The sequence below is a fragment of the Euleptes europaea genome, chromosome 5 (genome assembly GCF_029931775.1).
Source record: "Euleptes europaea isolate rEulEur1 chromosome 5, rEulEur1.hap1, whole genome shotgun sequence".
NCBI classification, from domain to species: Eukaryota; Metazoa; Chordata; class Lepidosauria; order Squamata; family Sphaerodactylidae; genus Euleptes; species Euleptes europaea.
In genome coordinates, this window is record NC_079316.1 from 32,170,312 (window position 1) to 32,197,533 (window position 27,222).

Consider the following 27,222-nt stretch of genomic DNA (forward strand, 5'->3'; position numbering starts at 1 on the left):
AGGGTCCCTCGGAGGGGTGGGGGAAGCGGCAGCCCCCCCCCCCCGCCCCGCCAGCCTGGCTTTCTCGGCGATACCTCCGCTACTTCCAGGTGGCCTCGCTCCTCCTTTGGCGGAACACGCTCAGTAGCGCTTAAAGGCCGCCACCGACCCCTTGCCTTGGACCGGGGAGGCTTTCCAGCCGCCCTTAAACGCAGGGTTGTTGTTTTTTAAAAAAATAAAATGCGGGAAGTCAATGCAAAGCCCAGACAAGCTTGCGGCTTTGGGGGGGGGGGGTGCGGAGCAAGAGGAGGAGGGGGAAGAGGAAACGTCTTTTGAAAGAGGGGCAGAAGAAGAGGGGGGAGCTGCGCCTGCGCAGACCTCCCCGCGTCCTCTTCCTCCCTCCCCCCCTTCTCTCTCCCCCCCTTCTCTCTCCCCCCCCTTCCCTAAATCTTTTCAGACTTCAGCGGGGACCTGTCATCGCTGACGTCGGCCAGGCGGCTCGGGCCAATCAGCGGCCGCCTCGATTGTTTCGCGCTCCGGGTTGGAGCCCGACTCTATGGAGCCTCTATTCAGCGGCCTCCCCGCGTCCTGCTGCTGCTTCTCAAAGCGTAATGGGATTCCACGTAGGCATTAAAAAAAAGGAGGAAGCAAAAAAAAAATAAAAAAAATAAGGAAAGGAAAGGACAGGGGAGGAGGAGAAAAGAAAGAAGAGGGGGGGGAGGGAAAGAAGTAAAACTAAAATAAAGCCAAATAGCCCAAACCAAGAGAGATTTTTTTAAAAAAAAAATCTTTGAGGGGGGAAACTTTGGGAAAGTTCCCCCCTCTCTCCCTCTTGCTCCGTCTCTCTTTCTCCCCCCCCCCTCGCTTCCCCCTCCCGGCTGTCAGGTGACTTTTTTTTTAGAATTGCCGAAGCCTGTGAGCTGGGAGGCTTTTGGGGGGGGGAGTCCAGGAATGGACTCTGCGGCGCTCTCCAAACGGAATCCGGCGCAGAAATTACTAGGCTTGGCGGGGGCTCCTCACCCCCATCACTACCATCCCCACTCCCCTCCGAGCATGACCGGCTTCGCCGGACAACCCCACCCCATGGTTCCCACGCACCCTGGGGAGTGCGCCGCGGAACCCCGCCTGGGGCTGAGCCCGTTCCGGCCCGAACCCATGGGGCACCACCACCATCTCCATCCCCACCACCAGCACCACTACCCTCACCACCCCTCCGCCACCTTCCAGCTCAGCCCTGCCCCTCCTTCTCACCCCCAGCATCTCGGGCCAGGCCCGGCGGAGGGGGCGCCCCGTCCCGGCGGAGCCTGCGGCCTGGCGCAGCCCGCGGCGGTCCCTTACGCAGTCCCGCAGCCCGGCCAGCCTCTTCCCGCAGGTAGGGGTTTTTTCCTGCGCGGAGGTCGGACGGCCCCCGCCATGCCAGGGCTCCCCTACCCGCTGTCTGCCACCCCCCGTTCTCATCACGGCATGTTTGTCTCGACAACAGGTAGCTACCCCGGACACCATGCTCGGCACCACCGCCCCCATCACCACCACCACCGCCGCCACCACCACCACCACCACCACCACTCCGAAGCCGGGACCCCCTCGCTTTTCGCTGGACTCCACCACGAGCAGCCTCCCCAGGCCACTCCGGGCGGCCGTCTGAACGGGCAGCTGAGACTGGGGCTGCCTGGACAAATGTACGCCCGGTCCGAGCCTTTCGCCCCTGTGCCAGCCTCCCGGACAGACCCTTTCGCCGCCGCCTCTTTCCACGGCTACGCGGGCATGAACCTGAACGTGAACCTCGCCCCCCACCACGGGCCGGGGGCTTTCTTCCGCTACATGCGCCAGCCCATCAAGCAGGAGCTCATCTGCAAGTGGGTCGAGCTGGACCAGGCGCCCAAGCAGCTGTGCTCGAAAACTTTCAGCACCATGCACGAGCTGGTCACCCACGTCACGGTGGAGCACGTCGGCGGGCCCGAGCAGTCCAACCACATCTGCTTCTGGGAGGAGTGCCCCCGCGAAGGGAAGCCTTTCAAGGCCAAGTACAAACTGGTCAACCACATCCGCGTCCACACCGGCGAGAAGCCCTTCCCCTGCCCTTTCCCCGGATGCGGGAAAGTCTTCGCGCGCTCCGAGAACCTCAAGATCCACAAAAGGACGCACACAGGTCAGTATGGAGAAGTCCTCCTTCCTTTCCCTTCTTGTTCAGCCGTCTGGCGGGATGGCAGCTTTTGTAGGATTGTTTTTAATACTTTGGTCTTAGGTCAGCATAGCCGATTGGCTTCAGTTGTTGTGAACAATCATTCCTACTATGGTTTTAGGATTGATGCTACGGAGCTGTGAGTTTGAAGCTGTTGCGGAGATGCTTTTTTTTATATCCTACATGGAGGCATTTTGATGTGTCGCTGTCTTTCCCATGAGCTAGCTAAGGATTTATTGGGGGGGGGGGGAGAGGCAAAAACCACAGGATTTGGGCGCAAACGCCCAATTTTGGAGCGGACAATAGAAACCGCAACTTGTCTGCACAGTTTTGAGTGATGTCTCCGGGGCTGCTGCTCCTGCTGTCTTCTCCTGAGAAAAGCACAGCTGCGAGGTCCCCTCGTTTTTTGTTCCCGGAAGAAGGACTCCGCAATGTTTCATTCCTAGTCCTCCGCTAGCTCCGCAAGGCCTTCTGCTGAAAATGGAAACCGGGAAAGGGAGGCAGGTCTGGAACTCTAGGAGCAGAGAAAGAGGGGCGGGGGGGGGGGAGAGAAAGAGTCCATTTTGGCCTACCGTTTCCAGAGGTCATCGCCCAGGCTGCTGAAGGGACCTGGCGTCCAGAAACATTTGTTAGTCCTACTTAACACGGGAAGGCCCGGGACTCGAAGGGGAAGACCTCGCAGAAGCCCCGTTTGACCCCAGACGGCCACAAAAGCCTCCCTAATGAATGAGGCTGCGCCTAGAAAGTTTTCACGCTTCCAGAAGCAGGCTGTGAAGTTGTACACCACCACTGAGGTTAGCAGCCAGGGTTCGTAATTTGTTGGGCTGCTCCCCCCCCCTTTTCCCCCTGTCTTGGCAAAAGATAAGAAATAAGTTCCAGAGTACATTTTTTCCACACAAACACACACACACTCCCTTGCCGGCCAGCCTTGTGTACCGGTAAGGAAACGACCTCATCCTATTATGAGATCAGTTCACAGCCCAAATAAATGTTTTCGCCCCGCAGTTCTTAAAACGCCAGAGCCGCAGACTGGTCTTTGCCTCGACTGTGGTTCGTTTATTTCTTTACTTGTCAAATCACACGGGGGAATCTGTACAGTCCTCGGAAATACATTTAATGGCGACAAGAAGGACAACAACCCCCCTCCCTCCCCACCAACATATCCTCGTGTTGGGGAGGAAAGGAGACGCCGAGGCAGGTGGGTCCCTTCATTTTGCCGCGCGCTCCTTAAACAAACAAACTTTTTACTGCCCCTTGGGCTGCCGCCCCCTTTCCAGTCTCCCGAGCAGAAAACGGTCAGATCCCCGGTCAATCTGACCTCCATCAGCGCAGAAGAAGGATGCCCGTCCATCATCCAAGCTCGCTGATGGTATGGATTCTTTCCCTTGAACCTCCCCAGCTAATTAACTTCTTTCTGGAGCGGGGGATGGGCGAGGGGGGTGGAATCCTGTAGGCCCTTTTTAAAAATTATTACCGCACGGCATTTCTGATGAGCCCCCCCTCCCTAGATCCCGCAACCCAAAGGCAAATAGAACGGCTGACACATTATTCATGAGCGCCGTTCTAGATTCAAACGGTAAAATAATTGCCTCCTGAAATATGAATGACGTTGGGATTCTCTCGGTCTGGGCGAGCAGGGGATGGGGCTTCTGGAGAAATCCAGCCGAAGAGGGAGTAGGAAGAGAGGAAGAAGGGGGGTTAGGCTAATTCTCAATGGCGTCAGCCGGGCCGAAGCGAAGAAAGCAAAATCACGTCCTTACCATTCGAGCCGGCCAGGGAGGGCCATAGGGACCCAGGTGTGTTTAGGCCGCAGTCAGAGAAGTTGCCTTTAACGGGTCATTTATAGGGCCAGCTCTGGCAAGCTAAAGCTTCCTCCTCCTCCTTTCCTCTCGCCCCCCCCTCGAGAATTTTGCAAATACTTTAATCCAGTCCCAAAGTCGGGAGGATTATGCTAAAATCTCCAAACGGAAGGCCTTGGACTCAACAGCCAGTCCTGGGAGAGCTACAAGTGTCGGTAGAAAATGGCGGTGCGGACTGACTCTTGTGTTGTGTCGTGTTGGGGGGGGTGCTCGGCCCCCTCTCCGTGCGCCGGCCCTAATGCACAGCCCACGGAACACGTCAGGGACAGGTCTTCTGAATCATACACGTTTACACGCAGGAAACCCTTCCCTTTAGCCGGGAAGTCTTGAACGAGCGCCCGTTTTCCAGGCCTTGCAAGACCGCATCGCCGCCTGACAATGAAGATCCCTTCCATGTGCCCAGCCCCACCTCTTTGCCCCCAATTAATGCGCAGAAGAGGTTAAAAGAAGTTAAACCCTTTTTTTTTCTCTCCTGGAGAAACGAGAAGCTGTAAGGCCCACCTGACTGTAACTCACAATCGCTTGGCTTTATGACGGCGGCTGTCCCCAAGGGCCTCCTAACTTACCGCTCGCTTGTGCTACACCAACCCCCTTGATTTGTTGTTTCAGCTGAGGAGCGGAAGGTCAAACTGTGTCTTTACAAGGAACTATAATTAAAATGCTTATAGAGGCATCGAGATACAGGGACGATCTTATTTTTTTCCCCTCCTTCCAAATACGAATGACTCGACACCCTTCTGGGCAGGTACGCCTGGCATCTCTCACGAGCAAAAAACACGGTTCTTTCTCAGGGCCTGTTGTTGATTTTTTTTTTGGGGGGGGGTCATATTCTTGCAAGTTTGCAGTTCCAGCAGCCATTTACAGAAGCCCCCCCCCCCCAATTGTCAGCCCTCCACTTTCCAGATGTCAAAGAAATGGTGTACAGACACCCTATCTTCACTGTAACAAAAGAAAAGAAAGATATGGTTGGCTCCTTGTCTCTCTCTTTTTTAAAAGCATTTTTTTGTCTGGCATATTCAGTGGACACATTGTGAAGGGCTAGGTCACTTTCAAAAAAAAAAAGTTTTGTTCCGAAATCGGAACGCACTCCGTGGCTGCCTTAAGGAAGTCATGCTTAAGCCATGCCACACAGACAGACAGATCGACGCTCTCACTCCGCACACGTCAACTTACCCAGTTATTTGGGCTCAGGGTGCCATTCAGAAACCCACAGTAGCTCGCTTTGAATTCCCCACCTCAGCCCCTTTCTGTGGCATCTCGTTTTCCGGGCCTCTTTCGTACCCTAAGCATCGCTCTCTTTGCTGATCCCCCCCCCCCAACTAATACAGCCGAGGCCCGCAGAGACTCCACCGCACGTGGCTTCGGCCCCTATTGCTTTATCAGCGGGAAAATCCGGCGCTCAGTATCTAGCGTGCAAGCACCTCTAGAGCCGATTTCCTAAAAATTGTGGTTTCTTCTTCTCTCTGACCCTCCCCCCACCCCAACGCGATCCCTATGCAGATCTATTCAGATCCGTAAGTGCCTGGCCGCTGACCTCAATGCGCCTAATGTTTGTGGCTCCCTTGCTAAAGACGTCCCTTTCTGCTCCTCGCTGCAGTTCTCGCTTGATAGCAAAAGGCAAGCTTGTCCTTGTCCTGTGAAGCCCATAGCCTTGCATTGAACAATAAGGAAGGACATCGCCGACAGAAATATCCATCTGGGTTTTTAATCGTGGCTGGTGTTAAGCAGAGGAAAGATCCCCCATCATAGCTCTGTCTCTTGCTTTTGTTCGCTGCCCTTCTTCCAAGGAGCTCCTGGCGCTATACATTGTTCTCCGGGTCTTTATATTATTTTTCAGATACCCCCTCCCCACGCCCCACCCCAAGAAAGGTTATGAGTGAATACTTCCGCCCGAAGAGGGAAAAGGTGTTTCAGAAATAAAAAACACGCTCATAGTCATGTCTCAGATCTGGAAGGGTGCGCCATGTTCTTCTGCATGGCCTACCCTACATTGGGGGTTCATTTCCTCGCTTCCGGTTTGCAGCATTTCCTGCAAAGCCCATTCTAACCTGTAGTTTGGGGTGAGGGCTGGGTCGGGTGGGGGAGTGTTTGAGCTGGAAGGCGAAATCAGTGTTGCACTAAAGGGCCAGGGAAGCTCGTGGGAACCTTATGCGAGAGTTAGCCAGACATGTGTGAGAAACGTGACACCACGAAGCCAGAATCCATTGCTAGGAGTTGGAACTGAATAGCCAGCATTTCAGTAAAACTTGGCAGATGGGGTGGGGGTGGGAGCTTTGCGGTGGGGGAGAAATTGCCAACATAAGATGAATTCTGGAACTGGAAGCGGCCTTGATTCAGAGGTGAGTGAGGGGGCCACGGTAGAGAAACGTTTGGCCTTGGCTTGAGCACCCCTAGGCCTTTCCTCCAAAGGCTTTCCCTCAAAAAAAGCCATAGATCTTCGTCTCCAGGAATAGAGGGCACCGGGAGGGGTGGAGGGGCCTGCAGCCCTCGGGTTGGTGTGCCTGAGCTGAAGATGGGTCGACCTCACCTCCCAAGGGTGGTCCTCCAGGGTGGTGCCAGCCAGGGAAAGGGCGGCTTTGGCAGACCTGGACTCGTGGCCCACAGAAAAGCCCCCTCCCCCCTAAACCGAGTCTCCCCGCCTTGCCTTCCTCCGCAGGAGAGAAGCCCTTCAAGTGCGAGTTCGAAGGCTGCGAGCGGCGCTTCGCCAACAGCAGCGACCGGAAGAAGCATTCCCACGTGCACACCAGCGACAAGCCCTACAACTGCAAAGTGCGAGGCTGCGACAAGTCCTACACCCATCCCAGCTCCTTGCGGAAGCACATGAAAGTCCACTGCAAGTCCCCGCCCCCCAGCTCGGGCTACGAGTCGTCCACCCCGTCGCTGGTGTCCCCCTCGTCGGACTGCGGCCGGGACCCCCCGCCGCCGCCGCCGCCTCCGCCGCCTTCCTCCGCCTCCTCGACGCAGGCGGCGGCCAACCTGAGCGAATGGTACGTGTGTCAGAGCTCAGGGGCCGGCGGCATCCCGACGCCACCCAGTAACTCTCCGTCGCCTCACCCGGGAGAGGCGGCTTACACGAACTGCGAGCCCCGGCCCGCTTACTAAGGGCGTCACGGTAGGACGGACGGCCGCCTGCCTGCGGGACTGCACGGCGCTGCGCGGGGGGCCGCGCACTGGACGGAGGACCCTTGGGGGAGGGGGGTCGACTTTCGATGGGGGGCCTCCACTCCCCCCTCATCCCCCCCTCGATCAGAAATGCTGCACAGGCCACAGGAGAGAAGATACACTGTAAAATAACCCCCGCCCCCGCCCCATTTTGTATTTATTAAGGTGTCAAGCACACTAGAGGGGAATTCGCCTCCTTCCGCCCCCCGTCTCCCCCCCTGCCCCCCCTCCTTCCTAGGCCAGACGCCTCGGACCATCTCCTTCCCTATACGTTTACAGAGGCCTCGGTCTGAACTGAACCCACCTTTTTTTTGTATCAATCAACCAAAGTGTTTTAATACGGATTTCTAGATGTACAGCTGCGACCGTCGGTGCTGGTACTTTGTGATGGTGTTTTCCTGGACTCTTTTATTAGCCCACTGCTTGGTTCCCCCCCCCTTTTCTTTTCTTTTTTGGCTGTGTGCGCGTGTGCGTCTAAAGAGAGGAATATAAGTATCTATAAATACATTATTTGTTACCGAAATCGTAATACGGATCGATCCATGAAATATTTTGGTTAATTTACCCGTTCAGTTGACATTTTTGGAAAGAAGTTCTCTGCTGATCCTCCCTCCCCCCCACACACAAAAAAAAAACTATGCATATTCTTCCCACTAATAAAACAAGCCCAGGGGTGGCTTAAAGATTTATGGTACATTTTAATCTACACGAGCGGTGGCTTTAAATACATAAACATATTCTCTTGGATTTTCTGCCACCCTCCCTCTCCCTCATGTTACTTCTGTTGAATTGTGACGACTTGTGATTTCTTAGTGGATGGAAGGTGAGATCCGTGTTAATTGAAGGTGTGTGTGTGTGTGTGTGTGTGTGTTATGGGTGACGTCATTGTGGTTGGGTTGTCCAGAAGGACTCACGACTTTGAACCCATCGTGTAAACGGAGTGTGGCCGCTTTACAAACGCACAACGTTTGTTACGCACAATAATAATTCGGGATAAGAATTCTTTTTCTCTTCTTTTCCCCTTTTTTTCTTTTTGTAACGCAAAAAAATAAAATGGTTTTCAAATCTTGCACATCTAGATGTCTTTCAAGCTATTATTCTTAGAGACCCGGTCTGTTGTCCCTGGGTGTGTGTGTGGGGAGAGAATACCTTCCTGATCGACAATTGGGAACCCAAAACAATCGAGGCGGGCTGTAGAGCCCAATCCGGTGTATGCTTACTAAGAAGTAAGTCCCAGCGCATTCCGTGGGGCTCACTTACTAAAGAAATCACACTGGGGCCTAAACACATATTTTTTCAGTAAACTGCACCTGTTTCCACGGATCTTACTTACAGGCAATGTATTTCAGACTAGAGCTGATTCTCTTCCGTGCCATAGAGGCCGTGGAGCGGAAGGACTCCCAAACCTTCTTTCCAAGCCCTGTTGCAGACCACCCAATCCATGCCTTGGGTCACTGAGTAGCACAAATAGTTTGCCTGGACATTTGTCCACCTCACCTCCCACCCAGATCTCTACCCTAAACTTTCAGGAGTCTTTTCTGGTGGAGCAAGACCCCGTGCATGTATGCTCCGGAGTAAACACCACTGTGTTCAATGAGACATTCCCCAGCCAGTGCCAATTCAGCGGTACTTATTTCCCATGATGTTATGGTTAACCATGCATCATACAACCCTTGCCATTTATGCACGGGAGGGTTTGCCTTGGATTTGCTGCTCACCAGAAGCGCATTTCTCCCTCCGAATTCTCAAAACTTTGCCTGGGGGCTTACTGTTGAGTTCTGAGAATTTGGATGGGGAAAATGTGCATCTGAAGAGTGGCAAATCCAAGGCAAAACCTCCCGTGCATAAATGGCCCCTAAGGATACTTTCCAAGAAGTAGGCCCTGTTGTATAGATTTCAGTGGGATTCTGAGTACACTGGTTTAGGAAGACCACGTTAGTCCTTCGCTTACTCCATGAGAAGTCAGCCAATCAGCCAGTCTGTCAATCAGTTTGTCTGATCTCTTCCGTTGGGTACAGGATTCCGGTCTCTTATCCTCCATGCCACCACAGTCCACGCATTGAACAGCTCGCCTGGTTAACGGGAAGAATAAGCAAATAAAAAAGAAACATGCCGTCCTCGAGCTAAAACCGAGAGAGAGGAGAGGGGGAGGGGTGTCTTGACCCCTGGGGGGCCGAGAGGCAAGATACTGCGCGGATCTGCGAAGGTGCGAAGGCCCTCCGCCAGAAAAGGAGATGTTTCCACCTTGCCTAGAGGCGCGCTTCCCTCCTCCCCCCGCGCTGACCCCCGTCCCCGCCCCGCCTTTTCTTCTTGATTTCTTTCTTTGCAGAAGCGGTGTTTTTTGGGGGCTGTGTAGGCTAATCACCTTTAATTTTTCATTTGCTTGTTACAGATGTCTATCCCGTTGCTCTCAAGGTAATCTAGACAGAGGCAGCTGAAAAGCCCCCGCATCTGATGCCTTAGACATCAAAGCGGCCTCTCACAATTGCCAGTATTTCTTCGCAACGGTGAATCTTCATGGTGAGTTAAGATTTCTAAAGCAATAGGCAAGTCATACTAAAAAAGAGTGAAAAGCGAAGTCTGGAGCCCGTCCAGTCTTTTCATGGAGGACATAATATTTACGTCTAACAGATTCTTTTTTTTAACTCGCCCCCTCTGCCCTTCACGCCCCTCCAGTCAGGCTTTATTTAAAAAACAACAGAAACACACAAAACCATCCTCCCTTGTCTTTCTTTTTCCTTTCCTTTCGTTTTTTTTTTTTTTATAATTTTAAGACCATTTATTTATTTGCATTTTTTTGTGTTCCCGATGGACGTGGAGGGGCATCGTTGAATTTCCGGGGCAAGAGAGAGAGAGAGAAGAGAGAGAAAACCACGCGAATGGGGGCCCTTGTTCCAAGCCCCTAATCAGAATGGATAAGAATGTCAGGAAGAACAAGGGGGCCGCTTGAATCGCCGCCCGTCCGTCAGCTTACTTTTGTTTCTCTTCTGGGCCCTGATCAGAGACGGCCTTTGGGATTTGATGGCGACTTTTTTTCTCTCTCCCCCCCCCTTTCTAAAGGCGAGGAAATGGGTTTGAAGGAGGGAAAAGAAAAGGAGAAAGGTCTAATCAAGCCCGGCCTTGTTCAAAGGCTCTGATTTTTTTTGGGGGGGGGGTGGAGGGTTTGAAAAGTGTGAGCTTTACGGTGCATCAACATGCCACGTTAGGATCGCTATGGTAATGAGCGGAGCAATAGCGGGCGCCGCTAAAAGGGAGGCACACTCCATTCGAGACAGTCTATTAAGATACATTTGCGCTGACCTTTGGTTTCATGCTAGCTTAATACATTCAAGCTGCTCTTCCTCGGAGATGGACTTCCTCCCTCTCGCCCCCTTCGCCTTTCCTGGCTTGCTCGCCTTCCGAGCAAGGCTTTTGTTCGCGCGTCTTGGGCCTCTGCGATTAAGAGACCCAAAGGGCGGGGAGGGGGAAGAGGGCCGGGTGAACGTTTTCCATCCCTGGAAAGCCGGTGGGACTACAGCGTCCTCTGGTTTCAAAGCAGCCGGCCTGGTGGGAATGGGGCTACTCGCGAGCAAGCCAACGGCTCGCCGTTGAGCCCCAGTCCCGTTGGTTTGCTGGCGAGTTCCCCGCATTGTTCCCTTTCCTCCCCAAAACACACACCTCCCTCCAAGAACCTTCCAATCCATAGTGTAAGCCTGGCGTCCATGTTCATATCAGCTGATCATCTCCGGGCTATCAGTCACCTTCTCTACAAATGTCTGTGACTGACCCGTGAGTTCTTGGGATCTACAGTCACCCAAAAGAGAGAGAGATAGATTAGTACTCCCCCCCACACACACACTCCCCATTTATTCGTGTTTATGTATATGCAGCCATTATGCTAGAGGAGGAAGATGCCATGGGAAGAGGTGCGCCAATGTGGTCCGAGGGGCTTCGAGAGGAGAGCCCAGGCAAGTGTGGTCTTTTGGATGGATGGTCCACTGAAACAAACAAACAAACAGCCGATGAGAGTTATGTGGCTGAGTCAAGGTAGCCGGGTTAAACGTTTTCCGGGCCTGCAAAACTTGACACAGGCAAGTCCCGAGGCCACGGGCGATGGGCCCCGGTCCCGGGAAAGTTGGAAGTCCATGTCCCTGCAATTGTCTTCTTGTTTATTTTATCCAAGTACCCCAGTGAATAGGGGAAAAATAAACACGCTGGCCAAAAAAATTTTTTCAAACAGCCGAGCCGTCTTTAGTGCGGGCCCTTGTGGCTGAATAAAAAAGGATGGTCCCGTTTCTATTGAGCGGAGAGATCTTTGAAGTGGGAAGTTATTATCTGAGAAATTCCTCCTCGTCGCCCTAACAACGCTGATGAAATGTAAAAAGGTTCTTTGTCAGCGATTTGTTCTCCTCTCTGTCAAATTCCCCCTTGCCCCGTTCTGGGGGACCGTTTCTAAAGAGATGAAACCCAATAACATTGGGATGGAGACAGAAAATGCTCCTACCTATGCCCTTCTGCCCGCGCCTCTCGGCAGAGGAGGTGCGGGAGGCGAGAGGAGCGCTTCTCTTTTCTCATCGTCTAGCTCCATGTTCCTTCGGGGCAAAGGCTTTCTCTTTGGGACTTGTTTGTTTGTTTGTTTTTCCTGGCCGAGCCATTTCCTTTTGACACAGGACCCAAATCCTTCTCACACCAGCCGTTGACACCAACTTCTGAGCCTCTTCCCCATCCCCCACTCCAGCGTAATGAATGCAATCCCACACACAAGTCTTTATACCGGCTTGGCTAACGCTAACGCCGGAGCCACCCATTAAAAGCGCGACCCTCTATTGCAATGCGCTCAAACGGTGACGCCTTCAAAGCGATGGCTTCCATATGTTGCCATGTTTTATTGTCAGCGGCTGGGAGTCATAGGAGGCCCCTGCTTGGTACCCTCGAACGAGAAACGCAACAGTCGGCAATTAAAGGATGTCCTGGGGTGGGGGTGGAGGGTGGGGCAACGCATTGCAGCATCAGTTTTGCATCTCTCCGGACTTTTATGGGCCCGCTTTCCCCCTCAGAACCATGGCCTCGTGGAATCATTGAATCATAGAGTTGGAAGGTACCACCAGGGTCACCTAGTCAGACCCCCAGCACAATGCAGGAATTTCAAAACTACCTCCCCCTGCCCCCCCCCCAGTGACCCCTACTATTGGAGTACTATTGGAGGCTGCCACGTGCTGCAAACCCCAGCGGACTGTGGCAGGAGGTTGAGCCAAGTTCGGGCCCCGGGCCCCTTTTATGCACACACCTTAGAACCGCGATACACTGCCAGCCCGATCGATAATTCAGGGACACCCCAACAGTTGAAATGTAAGACAATTGCATCGGCATAGCGCAATATGTGGAGCTCAGTCCCACTAAAATCCATTGCCGTAGCTTTTGCATGCCATGTTTGCTATTGGGGTGAAAGTCCGTCGCCTTTCAGTGGGATTCCCGGGGATCCTAACCCATCTGCAAAGAAATGTCCCCCCTCAAAGAAATAACTTCCGTCTGATGAGGTGTGAGTTCAGAGCTACTTGGCTTTAAACCGTATGTAAAACTGTATAAAGAAGACAATGGGAGCATTTCACACATTAAAAAAATAGGATTTCAATTTAATTTTATTTGACAAAGGGCATTATCATCCAAGTTCAGTTTTCAGCTCAGCTTCGTTTATGGGATCGGTCTGTTTCAAATGAGTATGGATTTCTTGATTTGGGGGGGGGAAAGAATATTTGTACACGTTCTAGGTGTAATCCTTGTGTTGCCTTTTAGTTTCATTGACGAAATCCCATTTTACAAAGATGAATTAAAAATGTGTCCGTTTTTATCTTACTGTGCCACTTTTGAAAGGGTCTGTGATGTAAACCACACAAAGAAAAGGCAATTCTTCTCTGCCATTACGTGGGTGTAGATAGCAGGTATAATTTGGATCGGTTTTTGATGAGATGGCCAACACTGTGGTCTGACATAATGCGTATGTGTGATATATAATTGGCCAAAGCATCTTTAATACCTGAACAGTCAATCCTATTGACGGGAAAAAAGTGTACTTTTAAAATAAAGACCGGCATGAGAAATTGTGCTACTTGCTTCCTTGTGCTTAAATTCGTCTTCGCTTTTCTCTTTTCCGCTCCAGTTGATTCTTCTTATTTGTTGGGCTTTTAATAGCTTCGAAAAGTACAATGGATTCTGGCGGGTTAGGGCTGGGAAGCTATTGCTGACCAAAAAAAAAAAGTGTACACGGAGATAATCGTCTTCCTCCCCACCCCCCTTTTAACAAATATTTTACGGAGCTGTGTCTTTTAAAAATGTGTTGAAATTACAACATTGATTAAAATCAGATAATGGTGGTAACCAACCCGTTTCTGTGGGAATAGGTCCATCATGAGCCCCCTCCCATTCTCCCCTCCCCTCCGCTACTGTACATCTATCTATCCGGCTCTCCTTGCTGTCTATGCCTTCTGCGCCTCGGTGCACATGCGCACTGAACACAACTTGGAAGACGTTGCCTAGGCACGCAAAGGCCACTTGGCTTTCTCCTGCTCGGAAACAGGAGCTGGGGGAGGGCTGGATCCTATGCTTTGGAGTTGGTTTTACTCCTAAGTCCACATGCATGGATCAAGGTTTTGGTTGGTTTATGGTTTCTTTTTTAAGTTTTCTGTTTAAAGGTGTTTAGAAAGTATGGCACGGTGATCTGTAGTCAGCAAGCAAGTTAGCTTTAGCTTCAGGCAGGGGCGGGCGCATCTTCTCTCCCCCCTCCCCCACCGAAACATGCAAAGTAAATTTAGGACAGTGGTAGGAGGGGAAAGGACTAGAAATGTCTCCCGGAGGCTCCCAATCGGACAGACAAATCTCAAACTCAAGAGTCGTTAACAAACACAACCCAGGGGACCCGAACTCCTCAGTTTGTGTTTCTGTTTTTTATTTTTATTTTTTTAGAAGCCCTTCATTGCCATTTGCCACATCTGCTCCAACATGAGCGGGATTCGGGGGGCTTGTTCCGATGGAGCGGCTGGTTCCTTATGACCAGGCGCTGGTTAGTAGCCGGGCGTGGGTGACACCTGGTTCTGCGGTCATCCGAGGTTCGGATGGCCAGAGAAAAGAACATTGGGGAAGGGATGGAAAGAGGAAATACGGAGGAGGTTTCGAATGTGCTCCTGAAGGTCGTGATCCAATGCACGCCAGTCCCGTGGAGCTCAAGTAGCCTTACTTCCGAGAAAACATGCATTGACACAGGCGATTAGTGATATAGCCTGCTGACCGAGGGGCAATGTGGGAATGTAGACGGAAGGTGTTACTGAACCATAACATAACTTTAAACATGTTGTTTGGATGAAATGGCCAATTTTATTGGCAAAAGCTGAAGATGCCTTGGTGTGGCATGGAAGCAGGTACAGGAACGTGACCCGCCCAAATGCGGTAGATGTGACACACCTGCTCCTGGTGCCCCCACCGGGAGTCCATGCATGGCGCCCATGGGATTTACCTGGGCCTGAGCCACTAGGTATTCCCCGCCACTTAGAAGGAGGCATCTGGACAGCCCCCAAGCTGGCAATGCCCCTTCCCCATGCCTCCTCCAAAATCCCTTATTGGGATCCCCCTTGCTGAGACAGGCAGGCTGCCTTTCTCCAAACTGTATCTGCCCAATGCCTGGGCTTCCACTCGGCTGCAGTTGGCAAGTTATGGAAGGCCCCCTCTGGCAGCAAGGGGAGAGGCGACCGGGCATTCTTTGGGGCCTCTATAAAAGCCGCTGCCTCTCCACACACCCCTCCCCCCCCCACAACACACACCCCCTTCCTGAATGCAGACAACCCATTCGGGAGAGTTCCCTCCCCTGTTGCTTTCGAGCATCGATCCCCAGGCAAGCCGCGCCATTATGCGAAGGCATTAATTAAAGACCATTCATTTCACAAAAGGCCGTTTGTATCTTTAGGAAATGAAGATTAGAAATATGAATCGGGACGGTCGGGCCCCGTTTCCGCCCAAGCCGCACCGGCAAGAAAAGAGAGAGGCAGAAGAAAAGGTCCTTCCTCCGGCTCTCTGCGCCCCCTTTAATTGAATGCCCATCAAAACGACCCCTGCGCCATTCTCTAGAATTATATGACCCCGGTGGCGATTCTCGCCCCCCTCCCGCCTCCTAAGGAGAAGGTCGCATTCAAACGTGGTGGCGAGAGACGTGTGCAACCAAGGAACCCTCGGCTCGCAGAGTGGTTCCTGGGAAGCCTTTCCGCGTTCCCTTTTGGAACCGGCGGGCTGTTTTGTGCCATTGCTCCACTATTATGATCCATCCGAAATGCGCGGGAATGGTAGAGCAAAGCGGCTACCGGGGACCTACGGATAATTGCACACATTTACTTGCACGAAGTCATAACAGCCAATTACTCTCCGGGAAAGAGGCATTGAAATCTAGCCGGCTAGTCCGAGGGCGGCTTCGGAGTAAGTAGTTCATGGGACGCAGCCTAGGGGACACCGACGAAAGGGGGAGGGGCTTTGCGCTCTCTGACAGCTCCCGGGCGGGGGAGTTGCGCAGGAGCGCTTCCAGGTCGACGGTGCCCCCGCTGGTTTCACGACTGGTGTCTTGGCATCCACCCGTTTGAAACGACTGCTAAGGAAAGCCTCTGCGCCCGCTCCCCCGTGCCTGTTTAGACGCAGGGTGTCCCGTTCGAGCCAGGGGGGACAAACGCATGACAAACCTTTCTCCCTCTCTCTGAATCACCTGCGCCGTTCACACATGAGGCACTGAAAGGGCTTCTCTGCGTTCTTTCTGCTTCTTGGTGGGCCCCGTGGTTAAAGGTGAGGCGGTTTCCTGGCCAAGAGCAAGGCTCGAATCCGGTGGTTTGACAATCTGCCTGCTTATGCTACCGAGAGGAATGGGACGCATCATGTGTATGGTTCCATGTCTGCGCATAAATATAATGGGTATTACACAGCCATGATCCGACACGGACTTCCTGCAACATCTTCTTGTTATTTTGATCTTTGTCAACTGACAGAGGTGGGTGGGGGTGGGGAAACCCCTCTGAACCTAACCAGGAAATTAAGTGGAAGTTTTAAGAATGGTAATCCGAAATCTCACAGAGGCATATCAGAAAAGCTTGGAAGTTTGCTTAAAACCTTGAAAAATCCCCCTTACTTACACTCAGGTAGTTTGACTGTCTCTTCTGTAAACTGTGTCCCCCGAATTTAAAGGGAAGTACATTCAAATAGATGGGGGGGGGGGCAATATATGTGCATGTGCAAACACACACTTTGATCTTGACGCATCCCTTAATCTACAGACAAATAAATATTTTTGAATTTAAAAAGTGTTCTCTCTCTGATGGATGAACAGAAGGTAAGCCAGTATAAGGATGCTATTGGGGAGGGGGGGGGAGGAACTTTCGTAAGCATTAAAAAACTTCCCGTGGTCTTAATTGTTTCTTCAAACTATTGGTTTGCCATCTGTGAAATGCTGACCAATCATTCAAGTGTGGACATCCAAAACTGAAGAGCTCAACTATCCTGCAGCAACGGTCAGTATTATACCATTGCAGGGTATCTTAAGTAATAAAAAACAGACAACACTAAAAGTGGCAACAATACCCACAATCTTTAGAAATATCCTTTCCCCTCCACTGACAGTTCTCCAAAGATGTGTTCCTTCGTTCGCAAATTAACCTTTGAACCTTGGCCGACTCTTCGTCCAAATGTGAGACTCGGAGCCGCTCAGATGCCCTTCGATGGATCCAGACGCCTTTAAATGTATATATATTTTAAAAATGTGCAAGCCCTTCTTTCTCAAAACGGGAATATACACTTGATGCAAAACACTACCCAGGGACCAGAGATCTTGGGCTGAGGCTTGCTGAGGAAGCACATAAAAAAAAAAAAAAACACTGAATCTAAACACATCCAGCGACATTTCTTTTAAAACGGGGATGGGGGTGGGGAATGAAGTACTGACATGGACATTCATTGCCAACGTGACCCAGCATCCCTTCCGCAAAGGTCAGACTTCTGGAAAGAATAAGATGCCCGTTTTGCATGGGCAATTTCAATACCTATTTAAAAGACCTCTCTTCAGTGGGGGAAAATTCTGCCCAGCTCACTGTGCTATTTATCCCAACCGTTTTTGTTTTTTTTGCAATCCTGGGCCTGACGGTAGCGGAAGCCAGTAATCCGATGGGCTTCCTCCAATCTTTTCATTCGCCTTCAGTCAGGCTCATTCCGGTTAAACCCAAGTATTTGTGGATAGACAGAATTTTGAGAAAGACTCGTAGACATTTTCACCTGACCTTTTCCTATTTGTTTTTAACTGGCTGTTCTGATACACCTTATTGATGGAAACCGGACGCAAACAAGGCCAACAATTCACTTCCTATTCATTTTCATGGAACTACTCTGGAGTAAACATAATTTGAGGCCATGCAGGATATTAATAATCTGTAATTAACTTTTAATGACCTCCCAGTAATGAGGTTAAAGATGTGGTTGATATTTCTTCCCAAAATATATATTTGTTGTTATCTTGTGGCAATCAGATTCTCTCCCTTTAAAGAAACCCTTTTATGATAAACTGGCACAGCTTTGCCAAGGCCTTTCAAGGCCCTGTAAAGCTGCTCTCCAAAGCAAGGTAATTTTATTTATTTACTTACACCGAGAAAGGTCATGAATCTTCCTTAAATGCATTTTAAAAAGAGTTTACAGTTCAATATTAAGAGGGAAAACAACAACAATATTTCAATGGGGGAATAATGTAAGGAATCCGCGGTTGGGTTTTTGTGGTTGCTTTTTATTATGCAGGAAGCCAGCCAACTTAAGAGGTGTGTGGGGAGAAAGTTGTAAAATTTCAGAAACTCCCTTTAAGTGTGAAATATCATTTCATTGTAAATAGGTTAAAAGGGAGTCGGTAATCCAACTTCCGGAAAGTGTTGTGAATTATTTCTGCAGACTCTTTTAAAGGGGATTAGCGAGGGCTTTAGGGGCACAGCCCTTCTGTTTTATTCAAGCCCTGATTTTATGTTATAATTATGAGATGTAAAGCCTCTTGAATTAGTATGCAGCCGCGGTCCAGACATTATGCAGGTGCTATTCTAATCATTCAGCTTTTTAATTAAGGGACGAGGTAAGAAAAACAGAATCATAAAAACACTTTTGTGAGAGCTGAGAAAATTGTGAGCGACCGCATGAATGAAGCCTTTATACCTTCCCGTGACAGGTCAGACACCAATTGCCTGACTTACGACCTTTTCTTGGTGAAACAAGGCCCGACAGCTTTCTCACCTTGTTCCCATTATATGGCTTTTATACTCGTGGAGAACTTATGGAAATGCCAGTAAGATTCTTACAGAAATGGAAGGAGGAGGAAGGAGAGAGACAGAGAGAGAGAGAGAGAGGATATTTCCATTAGAATGGATAGGTAGTTTATAAGAAATTACTTCCTCTCCTCATTTTCTCAAATGGGTGGCCGCCCTGTGTATGCCTATGTAACTGAGGGCCGTTAATTATTTTTGTAAAAAGTTTTTGTAGGTAACTTTGGCATAGGGCATTGCTGGCAGAGGGGAGGGGGATTTGGAATTAGTGCCATTTGCGTTCCACAATGTGAACAAGGCACAATGTTTCCAAGGCAGGCCCCTTAAGTTTCTAAGCACTAGATTGCAAGAAGGTCCAGACGATCTAATTAGGGTTTGAGACAGTTTACTTATATCCCACTTTTCTTCCCAATTGAAGCCTAAAGCGGTTCACAGCATAGATCCGGACCTTTTCCATTTTATACACACATCATCAACAAAGTAGGTTAGGATGAGTGTCTGGTCCACAATTACTCAGCCAGCTTCTGTGGCAAAGTGGAGATTAGAACCCAAGCCTCACAGATCCTCCATTCTACCCACCTGTCAGCGAGGGCATGACCTCGCCATGTTTAGCATGCTAAGCATATTTACTAATGAGTACCCTTTACTTACTTTTTGATAGTGGGACTTACTATGAAGAATATGGGCTGAGATGAGGTTACTACATGAATAAAATGAGCCTGCAGTCCCTTGTCATACTTACTTGAGAATAAATCTGACCGCATTTGGTCTCATTCAGCCTAAACTGATGGAATTCTTACTTGCAGAGGTCCAGAGGTCCCACCGAATCGGGTCCCCCTTGCAGAGATCCAGTCCCCACTCAAACACGGAGTCACCCTGTCAAATGACAATATACAGGCGTGGCAAAGTAGGGTTAAACACGTTGTATTTGTTATGGTCGCAAACCTCTGGAAAGCTTGTCAGGACCTGAGAAGTACTTCAGATGTCCTTGGAGATTCTCGCTCTTTGGCCACAGAGCCCCGCCCTCCAATCCTGCCTGATATGGGTCGGCCAGGGAAAGGTACTCTTCTCATGCTCAGAAAGAGGGCGCGATTCAGTGTGATCTCTCTCATTGTAAACAGACAACTAGCACTGCACAGGAAAGCCTAGGAAAGAACCTTCCTCCCTGATGTGCAGTGTCTTTTTAAATTTTCAGGGAGTTTTTAGATGGGGAAGGATTATGAATGCAGCCCCCTTCTTTGGAGTTCGAAGTGGTGGAGCCTATTCTGCCTCCTCAGAACTTTACCACCTCGGATCTATGGGTACAGCATCCTTAATTAACGCAGGAATCTTCAACATGCTTACAACCCCAACCCTCATCCTGTCTTGTCCACAGGACACTTTCCTATGAAGAATAGGCTTCCATAAATCCGCAGGAAAACCCACACAAATCAAGGAATGACGTTAACAGTGGACATTATTACATTACACTCGAGGAAACTTCTTTCCTCCAGAATCAGTTTAGAACTGGGCTGTAAGGGGCCTAAGCACTTTGCTTCCTGAACCTGGTTGTGGGAAAATCCTGTTTGTCTGGGGAGTCCACGTGTTCTTCCACAATCGAACAAGCAAAATCAGTGGTGTTCCAATTGAAACTATAACCCAAAAATACAACACTAGGCTATTGTAAAATTATATACTATATTCACTATGAATTTCTATCAAACATGACAGTAATGTATAGAAACTGAAGTATTCATACAATATTTCGTAAGCAATTGCCCAGAACCCAACCTTCCAACAGAGGTAAAGGCAAATCCAAGAGTTCAACAGGTACGTTAACAAACCTGTGTTGGAAGGTTGGGTTCTGTGCAATTGCTTATGAAATATTGTATGAATACTTAAGTTTCTATACATTACTGTCATGTTTGATAGAAATTCGTAGTGAACATAGTGTATAATGTTACAATAGCCTAGTGTTGTATTTTTGGGTTATACTTCCACGACTGAACTGCACCAGGTCTTTAGATAATGGTACTCAGTTAGTGTTGAATCCAGTCGCACGCTAGAGAGACCAACAAAAGTTTCAGGGTATAAGTGTTTGAGAGTCAAAGCTCCCTTGGTCAGACACAGACATTGGGCGAAAACGCATGGTCGCTTTAGCCTCCTTTATTCCCTGTTTCAGCCAGGATTCAGCCAGGATCGAACGCATGCGTTTCGCCGAACGTATGTTCGATCCAGTGCCGGATTTATGTATAAGCTAAACAAGCTATAGCTTAGGGCCCCACTCTCTTGGGGGCACCCAAAAAATTTCAAGGGAAAAAAAACTGGATGTACATTTCCAAAATATAAGATAAAAAGCAAATAAAATCAAACCTACATACAGCAACAGTGTTTTGTTATGTGCAAATGGCTTTAGATACCTATTAGGTCCATAAATTACCACATAGCATATATTCAACACAAAAAAACAACGAAAATTTGTTGTTGACAAAGGACACCTGGACATATAAAGGGCCCCATTACCTTCAATAGCTTAGGGCCTCATCAAACCTAAATCAGGCCCTGGTTCGATCCTGGCTGAATCCTGACTGAAACAAGGAATAAAGGAGGCTAAAGTGACCATGTGTTTTCGCCCATTGACTCTCGAAAGCTTAAGCCCTGAAACCCTTGTTGGTGCCTAAGGTGCTATTGGATTCAACTCTAATGGTGCATTCCTAAGGAGAGTTGGCTCCAGTCTAAGCCCATTCATTTCAATTGGCTTAGACTGGAGTAACTCTCCTTAGGAATGCACTGTAACTGTTCTACCCTCTGAAACTCTTCAAGGGTGCCCATGACTCCATCCATCTGGGCTGGCAGATCTTTTGCCATTGACTTGCATTGGAATTTTAGTGACTTGTATTGATTGACATTGCATTGGAACCCTACTCAACAATTTGCAGTCACACCCCTGCTTCAAATGTAGGACAAAGCGTAATTTCTCTGGGCATGGTTGACACTTGTAAGCCCCCCCCCCCCATTCTATGCAACCTCATGGGTTATGAGGGTTCTCATTTATTTTGGAAATGGCATAAATGAACACACATGAACACATGAAGCGGCCTTATATTGAATCAGACTCTTGGTCCATCAAAGTCAGTATTGTCTACTCAGACCAGCAGAGGCTCTCCAGGGGCTCAGGCTGAGGTCTTTCACATCACCTACTTGCCTAGTCCCTGGAGATGCCAGGGATTGAACCTGGGACCTTCTGCATGCCAAGCAGAGGCTCTACCACTGAGCCACAGCCCCTCCCCAAGCACACTCATAGATTCTGGCTAGGTTCCCTTGACAGCCTGAATCACTCTCCCAGCCAAGTGACACCCCCCCCCCCAGTGCCTATCCCAAACGTGTACCCTGCACCCTAGAAGCCTCCTGCAGCAATGTTTCGTCTCTCTGTTGGGTTTTTTTTCGGGGGGGGGGAGCCAAACCCACGTGCTCTTGAGGCCAATCCGTTCCCGGGGCTGCTTCCCTTTCTGTTGTCTTCTCCTTTCCGCCCCTCCCCGGTATACAAAGTTATATTCCTTAATTGCATTTGCACCGTTAAGAAGAAGCCGACGTCTGTGCTTTGCTTGCTTGCCAGGATCTGAAGGGGAGGGGAGAGGGGGATGCATGGGGAGGCCGGCTAGACCCGGGTACAAGAGATGCAAATTTAGGAAGGGGGGCTTGGGAAGGGGTCCTCGGGAGCTGGAAGGGAGATGCCTCTCTGTTTTCAGATGGGAAACCACTCTCTCCTGAGTATCTTTCATCTCTCCCCCACCTCCCAGTTCGGAGCAGATTTTTCCAGCTGTAAATGAATCAATCCAAACTGTTCTGGGACCTTTTCGGGGGGAGGGGGGAAGGAAACAATGGAAAGTTTCGTGTTATCAGGAGCTCTCGAAACGATTGGGCGTTCAATGATTTTGCTTTCACGGATGAGGAGTCTCTCTTCCACGAACCCCCGACCCGGTTCCTCCTTCCAGTGTAAATCAAGCGCTTTCCGTATGAAAGGTTGAGCTCTAATCTCTAACAACCTCCTCGTGGTACGGCCGAGTGCGCCGCACCTGCACCCTCAATAGAGGCGCCCTTTCAAAGGAAGACACACTTGTTGGCCCTGCCCTCCAAAGAAGTTGTCTGAATAGGTCAAGCGCGCTGAATGCCCGCACTCGCTTTCTCCTGCTCGCCTTTGATCAGGGAAAATGGCTCCTAATTGGTCCATTTCCCCCCACCCCCGAAACAGGGGTCTAAAGTATCTTTAAAAAAAAAAACAGAAAAGAGGGTACCTTGCTCCTCTTCCCCAAAACGCAAAAGTGTCTTTCGGACACTTGGGGGAAAAGAGCAAGAATATAGGCAGCAAAAGGCTGCCACTTGCTTGACAGACGATGTGGGGAGAAACAGAGTTCCTGCCTTCGCTGGGCCGTTTGCCTCGACTGGGCTGTCCCAGTTTGAATTGGAAGCATCGGTCTTCTCCTTGCATTCATGATTGTTTTCATTGCTTGCCTGGGGTGTTTGAATTAAGAAAGATCCCCCTGAAGAAGCTTATGAGAAACATGTAGGGGCAATTTGTGATTTTAATTCATTTAGGGCTGTTTTAATGTATTATTTTATCTGATTTTATTATTGAATTACATATTTTATAGATTATGTGAACCGCTCTGAGCCTGGCGTTGCTGGGGTAGAGCGGGTTATAAGTTTGACATAACAACAACAACAACATTTGCAACCCCACAACTAATTGTTCCTAGGCTGCAGTTCAGACCCTTTGCAAGCCTGGGAGGGAGTCCATTGAACACAGTGGGGTTTACTTCTGAGTAAATATGGGTTGGTATCAGGCTGAAGGGTTTTGTGGGAGAGGGATGGGAAGGGGAGAAGGAGTGCCTTCGTCTTCCATTCCCTCCGAAAGTCCTCCAGCAAGAATTTCAGTCTGAAGAAGAAAGGTTGGGAGAATCGAACTGCTCACATCTCCAGCACTAATAGGCAGAAGCACAGACCTGGAGGCCTGGACCTGTATTGTGTGTGTGCGTAAAGCTGTGTGTTATCTCCTAAGAGTATTGGAAACCATGTGATGTCTAGGGAATAGAACTCCTCTATTTTAAAAAAAATCTGAACAACTATACTTGAAGACAAACGATCCTTAGGGCACTTCAAAGACTCACAGTGCAATCCTAAACAGAGTTACCCAATGCACTTAGAAGGGTGAAACTCAGTTTAGGCATGCACTGTAACACATCTATTGTGAGCCAATACCAACTGTGCCAGATGTATGGCCAGATATACACAGCGGCTAAATATTAACAAATATACACAATGCACACATGCACACAAATAATAGATTGAGAGGTTGTGGTGTTTTCAGTTCGTAGCTATTTCTAAAGAGCTGGGCAATGGAACACTTGAAGCTGCCTTATACTGAATCAGACCCTTGGTCCATCAAAGTCAGTATTATCTACTCAGACCAGCAGAGGCTCTCCAGGGTCTCAGGCTGAGGTCTTTCACATCACCTACTTGCCTAGTCCCTGGAGATGCCAGGGATTGAACCTGGGACCTTCTGCATGCCAAGCAGAGGCTCTACCACTGAGCCACGACTTCCTCTCACCCCCACCCCCCGCTTTTTGTGTTCTATCTAGTTTTGCTCACTGAGTTTAACATTTCACACCATCTAGTGGGCTTGGAGTCACCAAAGCTTATGCCCCAAGAAATGTCTTTAATGGTGCCACAAAAGTCTTTGCAACCTCCAAACCTGGCTGCCTCTCTCCAGTGTTACCTGAAGAAGAAGAAGAGTTGGTTTTTATTCCCCAATTTTCTCTACCTTTAAGGAGTCTCAAAGCTGCTTACAATTGCCTTCCCTTCCTGTCCCCACACAGACACCTTGTAGGTAGGTGGGGCTGAGAGAGTTCAGAGAGTTCAGAGTGGCTAGCCCAAGGTCACTCAGCAGGCATCATACGGAGGAGTGGGGAAACCAACCTGGTTCACCAGATTAGAGTCCACTGCTCATGTGGAGGAGTGGGGAATCAATCCCGGTTCTCCAGATTAGAGTCCACCGCTCAACCACTACACCACTCTGGCTCTCAAGAAGAATTCTGTGCCCTAAACATTGCTTTGAAAACAACAACAACAGCAGCAGCAACAACACCCAAGACTGTCTGCAACCCTGTGCAGGCTTGAAAACAGCAGTACTTAACTCTAAGGCCATTTAGGCACGAGAGGTTTTGCCTTGGATTTGCCACTCTGTAGATGAACATTTTTCCTATCTGAGTTCTCAAAACTCAAAAATAAGCCCCCATGCAGAGTTTTGACAATCTGGATGGGGAAAATGTGCGTCTACAGAGCAGCAAATACAAGGCAAAACCTCCCATGCATAAATGGCCAGAAGTAAACACATACAGGCCTGGAATGCACACCTAGATCAGTTCAATGGAACCTGGTCCCAGCAGAGAGATCTTGAACCCCCACTATTTCAAGAACAGAGGGATTCTATTTGCAGCTGTCTGATACTTTGTTTGCTTAAGAATGTGCGAGTCAGATAACCAGCTCACGAGGTCTTTGATTCCTTACACAAATATAATTATGGCAAAGTCAATGGGGTTAGGTCAGTACAGAAGGTCACTGGCCTGTCCTTAGCTCTGGACAGTTTATGCAAGGGGGGGGGGATTTGAAAGCTTATGTCTGTCGAGTTGGACCACTTTTTAAAAAAATGGTATATATAATGTAAACCATGGAAAGCAGACAAAGGTCTTAATATCGTGGCCCCAAAGCTGTGTCATTCTTTCTCTTTCACCTTTGTTTTTGCTTTTAATATTTAGCCTGATTCATTCTTTTCTTTTATTGTATGTGATTTATATTCAACCATTGAGTTCTGGAGAACTCAAAAGCTTGCACGTTATTTTCTGTCATGTTGGTATTAGCTGACTTAACAGCAAATTAGCTTGGGACCAATGGGACTACCTGCAAGCTACTAGAAAAGAGCAAGAGTCCTGTAGCACCTTAAAGACTAACATTTCTCTCAGGGTATGAGCTTTCTGAGCCACAGCTCACTTCTTCAGATGCGAGCTGTTGTCTGGCATGTGTCTTAAAAACAACCATCTATCCTTTGAAAAGTTGAAGTCCCTGCCCCGCCAAGTCTACATTTTCCCTCTCTGGGGCTGAGTTTGGAAACCTGTGTGTCCAATGGGGGGATTTCCCGGTATTCTTAGGAATGTCGAGCATAGGGAATCTACTACTGAACATTTCCCAAGAAGTTGCCCTACCGGAGGCTGGAACTTAAGATGCCAGGTCAGATGCTTCCTTTCTTTGCGCACCAATGGCCGTGCCCCTACCACCTATTACATAGCAACGAACCTGGGTGGTCCTTCAGCCACCACGAGGTAGAAAATGCTCCCTGCTCTTTTTCATTCAGGTACTTCAAAATCTCAGCACACTTCTCCACTGGGAATGGCCTCAAGTGACTGGAACCCTCGAGCCAAATCCGAGTCGATTTGTGAACAGCGAAACCTCAGGCCCGTTTCACCCCCTCCCCTTCCCGATCCCTTCTACCTTTTCCTGCGGATTCCCTCTTTGAACACCAAGCGGTTCTTTTCTGACATTACCATAGGCTTGGAATAAGAGAAAACGGAGATCTCTCCTACCCCTCTCCCCCCCCGCCCCCGCCAATACAGTCGAAATCGCTTTGATGTCTTGCCAAGAAATACCCTTCCTTCAAAGAGCCATGTCAACATTTGTTTTTCCCATTAAATGGCGTTTAGTTGCTACTGGAAGAAGGGGGGGGCGGGGGGAATTATGCGAAAAGGGCCACTTTTTAATTCGATGTATAACAACCGCGGGGGTCTAAGAGAAAATAAGGGCGAAAGCGATAGACACAAATAACTAAATTACCAAAACGTTAGTATATCTGCGAGCTTCATTAATATGTAACAGACTCCCCAGTTAATCTCCAAAAGCCAGTGTTCCCCCTGTAAAATAGCACTCTGGGACGAATTGTACAGGAGATCAATCACTGCTAATGCAGGAAGGTTTACTGCAAGGGGGGGGGGAGAAGCTATTTACACCTTCAAATAGAAGCTTTTGAGATTTAAGAGTAAGGGTCATACATCACCAAGAATAAATGATTATGAATTGGTAAACGCGCCCTCCAGCCATTAGCTTTGCCACGCGATTTATCATTTCGGGGTGTTCTCTCCCCCCTCCCTTCTCAAAATAATCGGGCTGTTTGGAAAAGGAAAGCATGACGGATTTTTTTTTTTTTTTTGAAAGGCCACCGCGGGAAAGTTTGTTTTTGCATAGACGATAAGTCATCAAAAACGCGGCGGCCGTTCAGCAAGGAGCCGGGGCCACTTCTGGATTGGTGAGCGCAGGAGACAAAGGGGCCCTTTCACCGGCCGGCCCGGAGGAGCTGACAGGCCGCCGCTGCCAGGTCGCCCCCAGCCTCAGGAGCGGCCAACTAGGGCGGTGTGGACAGAGGAGGTGGGGTCCGCGGGGAGGGTGGCCAACCTCCAGGCGGGGGCTGGGGATCTCCCGGGATGAGAACTCATCTCCAGACTCCGTCAATCGCTTGCTTGCTTCTTACTTCTTTGTTTAAATTACTCCACTTCTCCTGGCTGTTTTTGGAAGGTGGGCTGCATGGCATTCTACCCTACTGGGGTCTCTACCCTCTTCCCGGACTCCACCCTCCAGGTTTTTCGAACCGGGGTTGGCAGCTCTGTCCGCGGGGAAGGTCTCTTGCTCGAGTCCCGTGGAAATAAATGAACCGGAGAGGCAACGG

The 27,222-nt window shown here is 49.6% G+C and overlaps 1 protein-coding gene across 1 annotated transcript; it reads left to right on the plus strand.

The window, feature by feature from the left end:
* Window positions 1–930: 930 nt before the first annotated feature.
* LOC130477695 (zinc finger protein ZIC 4-like) lies at window positions 931–7,141 on the plus strand. Its single transcript, XM_056849742.1, has 2 exons — window positions 931–2,128; window positions 6,677–7,141. Exons 1-2 carry the CDS (start codon window positions 931–933, stop codon window positions 7,120–7,122), a joined length of 1,644 nt encoding a protein of 547 aa, XP_056705720.1. The 3' UTR covers window positions 7,123–7,141.
* The last annotated feature ends 20,081 nt before the right edge of the window (window positions 7,142–27,222 follow it).

Excerpts from the sequence above, each read along its gene's own strand:
- LOC130477695 (XM_056849742.1), top strand. The coding sequence starts at position 931 with ATGGACTCTGCGGCGCTCTCCAAACGGAATCCGGCGCAGAAATTACTA. Across the intron at positions 2,129-6,676 it reads CCACAAAAGGACGCACACAG|GAGAGAAGCCCTTCAAGTGC; the intron begins GTCAGTATGGAG and ends CTTCCTCCGCAG.